The sequence below is a fragment of the Olea europaea genome, chromosome 10 (genome assembly GCF_002742605.1).
Source record: "Olea europaea var. sylvestris chromosome 10, O_europaea_v1, whole genome shotgun sequence".
NCBI lineage: Eukaryota > Viridiplantae > Streptophyta > Magnoliopsida > Lamiales > Oleaceae > Olea > Olea europaea.
In genome coordinates, this window is record NC_036246.1 from 15,047,038 (window position 1) to 15,055,700 (window position 8,663).

General features: G+C 34.7%; 1 protein-coding gene across 1 annotated transcript in view; it reads left to right on the forward strand.

The window, feature by feature from the left end:
• The first annotated feature begins 7,976 nt into the window (after positions 1-7,976).
• The window catches only part of LOC111400331 (cell wall / vacuolar inhibitor of fructosidase 1-like), a 1,471-nt gene continuing 784 nt past the window's right edge, over positions 7,977-8,663 (forward strand). The window contains exon 1 of the mRNA XM_023027746.1: positions 7,977-8,066. Within this exon, the coding sequence (XP_022883514.1) occupies positions 7,977-8,066 (90 nt within the window). The remainder of the gene's footprint in view (positions 8,067-8,663) is intronic.

Consider the following 8,663-nt stretch of genomic DNA (forward strand, 5'->3'; position numbering starts at 1 on the left):
TTTGAATATGATATAGAAGGATTTTTGTGGAATGATCTATTTAAGCATATAGATTTCTCAGATGATTTTTTTCTACTTTTGCTTCGATGATTGATCACCTCTTTGCTTTGATGCTTGATCACTTATTTATAGGCATCAATCAATACTCCATGAATTGGTACCAAATCTTCTCAAAAAGATGCCAGACATCCTATAAAGAGCCACCAAAATTCAAATAAAAACGATCATAAACTACTAAAATGATGTTCTATGCGGTCACATAAAAAAAATCGACGCGACTGCATAGATCAAATTACGGCAAAGTAAGCCCTGCAAATGCCTATGCGACCACAGCCCGCATAGGCCAAAATTTAGCCTCCAAATTTGGTTTTCATTCCACACTCATTTTTATTGACTTTTGAACAATAATATACAACATCTTATACCAAAAAGTTGAAGAAGTAGACAAATTAACCTCAATTATGATAGAATTTGAAGCAAAAGTTTCACTAAACTTCCTTTCCCTAAGGGATGCGGGTTAGTCTTGCACTTTCTCTTCCAGTATCATTGTTCTTTGAATCGTCCTTTTTGACCTGCTCAGTCTTATTATTTTGCTTTGACCTTTTTGACTGCTTTCATAAGGCACTTGCTTTTCTTGCGAGCTTTAGAAGCATCAACCAAGGCTTTTTCTTTATCTTTTTTGATGGTGGGCTCAACCATCTTAAGCATATTCACAAGCTCATTCAAACTGGCCTTTGGTTTGGTCACTTGTGAATCTTCATCATGAACCTATAATAGCTTTCAAGAAAAGATTGCAGAACTATATAAGCTTTTGAATTTTTATACGATTTAACTTTGACTTTGTCCAATTTTTCAATGTACCCAAACATTTGTAGATCATAGTCATTCTCTGAGGATCTTCTGCTATCTTGCCATATAATAGTTCTTTATATATCTCATAATGCTCAAAAATTGATTATTAAGCAAACAACTCCTTAAGGTGAACAATCATAGCATAAGCATTCATATGCTGACTACATAGAGTAACATCTTTCGCAGATGAATTTTCTAATTGTTATTCAGAATTGCCTATTTCAAGCCATCCACATTTCTTCTTTTTGGGAACACTTCTTAAGTTACGATAGTAGTCAAAGAAATAGGATCAGACATTTTTTTAGCATCAAGTATGGCTAAATTCATATGATTACTAATTTTTCGCAAACCTAAGAAATAATGAAGATTAGATCATGTAAATAAATTTATCGTGCAAAAATCGTGCAAATAGTCAATTTTGGGGTATGTTCAAGCCCCATTATTTGGCATTATAATGAAATGAATAGTATTTTTTTAAATGAGTGGTTGAAAATTTTTTGATTTACGTGTAATATTATTTTATTGAAAATTTTGTGGTTAAAAGTAGGAGAGAGAAAATTTTAATTTAATATAATGAGAAATAATGGGGCTCAAATGGGGCTTAATATGAATTTTAATTAAATCAATTTCCTCCTATTGTTTAGATAATATTCATAAATTTGTGAAATTTACCAATTCTTAGTGAGTCTAGGATCCCATTGATTTACCAAGACTAAGGTACTCAAAAAATCATAATAAAATAATTAGGTAGATAATACTTATCAATTACATCACTATGTAACTTCTAGATCGTTAAATTGATAACTAATTGTCATACACATCATATGTTATCGCTTAATGCTGACCATTAAAATAAATTCATCTTTGTAAAAATGTGTTTCTCAAAAATGCAGTTCTTGGAGGCTAGTTTGGTAAATTTCCATAGGCACCTTGCGATTGTTAAAATGGATTGTGAGCCATTGGATCTAATCCATGGCTGGGTTTATTCTTGATTAGATATGACCTTAGGCAAGTCTCTGGTTTACTTCACTTTTCTTCTTGGCTTCTGTTGGGTTCTGGAATTTCGTCTCTAGTCCTTGAGTTTTCTTCCTTGTCTTCTTCTTTTTTTTTTTTAATCTATAATCTCTTATGAAATTCAAACCTAACTTGTGTAACTCTTGGTCAAGGGAAAGGATGTTGTTGAGCCTCGTAAGAGGTGGATACTTGTTCGCGACATATCTAAAATCTACCATCATATGGTATATTCGGTAGGCTGATGTTGATGTTAGAAGCTTCAATGTCATTACTTGAAGGACTTGGTTTCACCGATCATTTAATTTTATAAATTTGGAAAAGAAAAGCCTAAAATTGAAGTTTGTTGCATGAAATCAAATATAGGTAGTATGTTAAAAAAAAGGTACTTGATCTCTAAAGCTTTTATCTTCCAGAGTTAAAGTTTTTCCAAGGGCATGGGATGCTCAATCTATATGACTATTGTGATTTGGAATCAGAATTGCTTCAGATATCTTATCAGCAGGCTCAGAGGTGGAAGCAAGCTTGTTGAAGGAACTATAATTTTCTTAATACATCTTTCACGTTGAAAGTTTGGTTCCCTCTTTTGAGAAGTCTCTTCAGGAACGATATTTGGAGGGTTTAACCCCTTAGCTATGACCCGGTTCGAAGCCAGATCAAGAACAAAGTCACAGTTCTCATTAGAAGATAAAATCGCACTAGAACCTTGATCAAGATTGGCAACATCTGGTTATTCCACCAACCGTGGTACTCTACATCAACATTTTGATGTGCATCCTTCATATATTGTGGAGTATGAAATATAGACCCACTTATCATTCGAGTCATAGACAACCAAATGCAATACATGTCGCCTTCATTAGGGACACTATCAAACTTTCTTGGTGAACCGAGAAGTTTCTATCTAAAGCCAAATAGTCTCGCATACCTTTGAGGATTATACGCCTCAAGAATGAAAAAGGAGTTTCCTAGGCAATAAGAAACAAGTCCAAATTGAATACTCATCATAAATTTTAAGGTATCTATAGACCTTGATTGGTCATCCACTCATATATCAGGATGAAATAATGAAGGAAATGGATTCCAACAAAAGTTATTGACATCCGTCATTCTATAGATAAGGTCCCGATAGTCAACAATATTTTTCTCACAAGAATGGAAAACATTCAAAGTGTCAGCATCTTCGAATTATGGATGAGAATAACTCTTGTCCACATAAGCATAAATAACTCGAATGAAATAAGTTGTAGCCCAAGTATAAAGAAAATGTCCAGGAAATGAATGTGAAGTCGACCCAAAGTCCGGTTTGACTGGTAGTTCGACGTTCGTGTAAGTCCTCTATAAATGCTTGCTAAAATAGGAGGAACTAGGCTGTAAGTGTACCCGCCTGCCATTCTAGAAGACGCTTTAAAAGTTCTAACTCTTATACATTCGTCCATAGATGGAAGAACCAAACGACAAAGCCACATGGAGAGATTACTAGTTCATTTTCTTCTTCTATGGACAAAGATATTGACAAATTGCCCTAATGATGCCGATCTCTACGAAAAATATCTCGCAATTTGTCTACCACCATGGTCCTCTATACTTCCTTTGATATTCTTTGATGACACCTCTTGAATAGATTTAAATTCATAGCATTTTTATAATTTTTATTTTGTTGAAAATTCTAGGCAAACCTTTCTCGTTAAATAAAAAATTAATCCAATCTTCATGATTGACACAATCAGATTCAATCACATTGACAATCAACGCGAAAACATTAAAGAGGTACAGACAGAACCTAGGAAGGTGATCCGTCAACTCTAAAAGGCTTGGGATTAATTTTTCACAATAGTAACCCATGATTGAAAGGCCACTTCTCTCATGGATATCCCAAAGAAAAATGTCTATTTCACCATTGGTGGTCACAAAAATATTGGTTTTTGAACACCAAACTTCACAAAGAGCTTTGTAGATAGAGTTTGGACAATGATAATTTTTTTGTAGCAGAGCTCACTACAGAAGTTAACTCACAAAGATTCCTCTTGAGCAGAAGTTTTTAGACCCATGAAGACCACTCCCAAAACTTTAAAAAAAAAAAGAAATCTCTCCGTGATTGACAAATGCACTTTCCCATCGTATTTCTTTATTGTCAAACCTCTCACAAATTATAGCCATTGGGATGCACTCCATACTATAGGAAAGATGAGGCAGAAGACACGGAAACAGAAAATAACTACTAGAGTGGTTGGACTTGACAGCTTCTAATTTCTCGTAATATTCACTAATGATGGGCATATCTCCAACAAATGCTCAAAGAGGTTAGGAGAAGGATCTATCATTGGCTTATGAATGCTAAATTTATGTTCACCTCATATGCCAGACTAGGAATGGTACTTCACATCTATATCTTTGAAATGAAGGTAACTTTAATCTTGATTTTTAAGCTTAAATATTTCGTGTATATCAGAGTACATTCTATCATTAGAGTTTCTTCCAGCCATTCATTAAAAAACAAAAAAAAACAAAAACAAAAACAAAGAGAGAGAAAATTAGCAAACAAAAAAAATGGACAATAAATCCTTTAAATTCGTTTATTGAATATAATTACAAGTCTCCCAAATATGCAAATGGCTTCTACATAAAATGTCTTGGACGATCGAATGAGCCGGTCCTTGGTCTTCAACATAAAGTGCCTTAAACAGTCGAAGAAATCGATCATTGATCCTCAACATGAAATGCTTTGGACAGTCGAAGGAGTCGATCCTTAACACAAAGCGCATTGAACGGTCGAAGAAGTTGGTCCTTGATTCTCAACACAAAGTATCATGGACGGTCGAATGAGCCAATTCTTGACCATCAACATAAAGTGTCGTGGACAGTCAAAAGAGACGGTCCTTAGTCCTCAACATGAAGTGACATGGAAAGGTGAAAGGTAACAGTCCTTGGTCCTCAATACGCACGAAAAAAAGTTTTAAATTTTGAGTTTGTTAATAAGCAAATATTTTCTCAACTCTTAAAATAATTATAGCACGAAAATTTAATATCTACACGAAGAAAATCTCAAACCTCAAAATTCTTGACTTGCCTCGAAAGTTGAATCCCTAGAAAAAAAAAAGGAGAATGTTAGCTTCAATTTTATAACATCCACACTTAAAAAAAAAGCGCGATATAATAATAATAATAATAATAATAATAATAATAATAATAATAATAATAATAATAATAATAATAATAAAATTCAACACAAAATTAGAAAAAAAAGTTAAAATAAAATGATAATTCATGAAAAATATGAACTAGAACAAGAAGAAAGAAAGAGACACAGACAGACAAAAAGTTTAAAAAAAAGAAAGAAAGAAACTTGAAAGTTGACGTTAAAATGTATATGTATATGTATGTGTGTGTGTGTATTTCTCCATGAGGGAATGATATTTTTACTATTTCAAGAAACGACGTGGTCCTTACTCGTTAACCCAGATTATCTAAATTCTCAGTTGTGATTAATCCCCAATTGTGTCATTCACTTATTAGACCTTAATATCCTTTGTTTCTTTGCAAATTACCATCCTGCAAGGATTACTCAAATCGTTAGCCCTTGTTTGATTCCCAATTTGGGGATAAAATGCATTAAGAATAGTAGTTTTTTGGAAAGTGTGTGGTTAAAAAGTATGGAATTTTTTTTTGAAATACGTGTATAATTATTTTATAGAAAAATGTATGGTTGAAAATAAGTTTTGAAAAAATGCATTCTTGAAAAAATGGGGCTCAAGAGAGTTGATGCAGTCCGAGCTCCTATGTGAAATCAATGGTCTTGCAAAACACTGTCCCTACAGTCATTGGTACATATTTACCTCATAGGTTTTCTGATCGTTCATGGTAATTATTCTTCCTTCTTGACCTGTTTTATTTGTCATTTGTTCATGTCCTTCAGAAGAGAGGAGGAGCTTTATGACACCCAAACAAGCTATCCTGGTAGATGAGGCTCAGAAGTTAGAAATTTTTGAAAATGAAAGTTCCAACTAAGGGCAATGGTGGTCCTTCTTTGGCTAGTCAAACTTAGTCTTTAGGCTTGTCCAGTTTAGATCCTCTACCTATTCCGATATCGAATTCTCATTCGAGGTCAAGCCATATGCCTCCGTCTCTTCCTCATGTTTCTTCAATCCCTCTTTCCACCCAGACAGATTTGAGCACTTTCTACCCTGATTTGCCAAGGCCTAATCTGAAGAGACTTCATGGCAGACGTCCTAAATTTTTTGTGTATTTTCTTCGGCCATAGTCCCCTTCTAGAGACATGATGACAACCCTTCCCTCTCCAGTTCATCACTCTATTAACCTTCTTACGTGGAGCTAGACCGAAGCTGAAAATGGCTTTTCCATTTTATAAACAATTAACCAAGTAAAAACTCTATTATGCAAGTACAACAAAAATAATCTAGGAAGCACTAATTGTCACATCATAATGACTATGTATCACGAAACAAAACCATTAATTTATGTATTATGTAAGAGTATATGAATTTTGAATAAGGAATTATTTTATAAATTTAGAAAATTATTAATTTTAGCATGTTATTCCTAAGTCAGGGCTGATGAAAAAAATATTATTAACCTAGATTATTAATTTATGAGGATTAAATTATTTAAATTATATATATTTCATTTAGACATTGTTAGTTAAGAAAAAATGACTGCTTTTCGATCAATATATTTGAAGCAAATTAAGATTTTACGTGCTTTCCATAGATTCATACCCAATTGCATTAGCCTTTAGGCTTTAGGTCTATAACTAGCTAATCGTTATATTGAAAATTCCAATACTCTAAATGGATGATTTGTTACGTGTTGTCATACTTGGCCAACTTACTTGGGCCTATGGCCCACTCAATCCAAACCACGTGGTACTCTAACCCAGTAGCATGTATGTTCGAGGCCCTTCATGTCGATGCCCATATACCAAGGTCTGTGAAGATAGCCGAAACCCTACAGTGGAAGTACTATGTGAGTGGCAGAAGCCCTGAATCCGAAGCCGAAGCAGAAGCCTCCGAACCATGAAGGAGTGTCTTCCATGATCACTTCTTCCAAGAGATCTTCTACATAAAGATCTTGTTTGAATGATTGATGGAATGTTTATCATAAGAGCACATGTCAAGTCTTGTCAGTAGCATGTGGGTTCTGTGTAAGCAATGAATGCGTAGCAAACTAACAAGTCAAGGATGATGCCTAGGATTGGATGTTTGGATTAAAGAGATGAGGCCACGTGCCACCTCATTCAATGGCTATCATTTCACATGTACCACTATAAATACTTCCCTTGTGTAACATTAAAGGGCTAATGCAAGAATCAATACAAGAAACCACACTTTACTCTCTTTTTCATATTATCTTACAACACAATACGAGTTCATACATATTTACATGCACATTCATGAGCACCGATTGGTAATTATTGTACAGTCGGATTAAGAACGTCCTGTCGAATTCTGAACGTTCTCATCCCGAGTCGTTGAGCTACTTCCACGCCCTTGATTCTTTCGTCCTAGACCGTCCACGTGTCTTAGCGTGTAGAATCTTCGCTCACGTGTGCGCGGGTGAGTTCGGCATCTGTTGACGACATTTTTTGGGGTCAACATGATTAATAGAGAAAATTAGGCATAAATTTAAGACGTTGGGATAATCCATATTTGAATATGAAGATTCCTATTTATGGTTAACTTTGGTATGGAAGAGACACAATATACACGAATAAAGGGTATTGAGTTACAGAAAAAATACGAAGCTCGCAATATGAGAATAGTGTTCAAAATTACATTAAAAGTTTCATTAATTTTGGAAGACACTAAGTATGAACTTTTTTAGTAAGAGAGAAGAAGTGTTGTCCATTGAATTTTTGACACATGACCTTATCGTAATGGCTCACTAGTCAAGTTTGAAGGCATCATCCCAGTTGTCATAGGCCTATGACCACCAGAGCAGCTAACCTATGTTATAAAAGCAAAATAAAAAGTAAACTGAAAAGTTAATTGAGCGTATCTACTATTGGTTACCAAATCTGTCAAACATACATAGTATCTCTTTACTGAGTGTCCTTTGGCCTATGTGATATTTGTAAAAGATGCTATTCATAGGACATGCCAACCACCTTAAAGATACATAGCAACATGAGATGGCACCTCATCTCAGAAGTGCCACTTCGAATGAATGGTATCACTTTGGACAAGGTATCCAAATCATCTCGTACAATTATCCAATCATTTCAAAGAGAGGTGTCAGGATGAGGTGAAGTGGAGTATGGATCTTAGTCTCTTGCTCTGTCTTTGTGTTAGGTCTAAATGTGTTATTGGCAATTCTGTGAACAAAATGGGTTTAATCGTACGTTTGTAAAGGTTAGGGACTCAATTGAACATTCTTGTAAAAGTCAAGGACTTGAGGTGCAATTTTGTATAGATGAGGTAAATTAGTGTTTGATTCGTTAAAGGAGTCCAAGATATCCAAGAAGATCACATAAGATCATCGGAATGCAATTGGAAGTCTAAAAGATATCAAAGAGCCACACAAATTATGTTTTGGATTTTCAGTCTTCACTTGGAACACATTTTACACATAGAAAAAGTTGGAATTTGGACAAGGCTATTTCTAGAAGAATTGTAGCCCTTTGAGTTACCTATTCAAAAAAACTTAAATCACCTCAATCGGATATCAGGAGAGAAAGTTATAATAAAAATACTAACGACTACTCAGCAGTCGCTCGACTTTCGCTCGACCCTCGCTCGAGCGATAATAACAGAATGGGTCTCGCTAGAGTTTCGACCCACCCT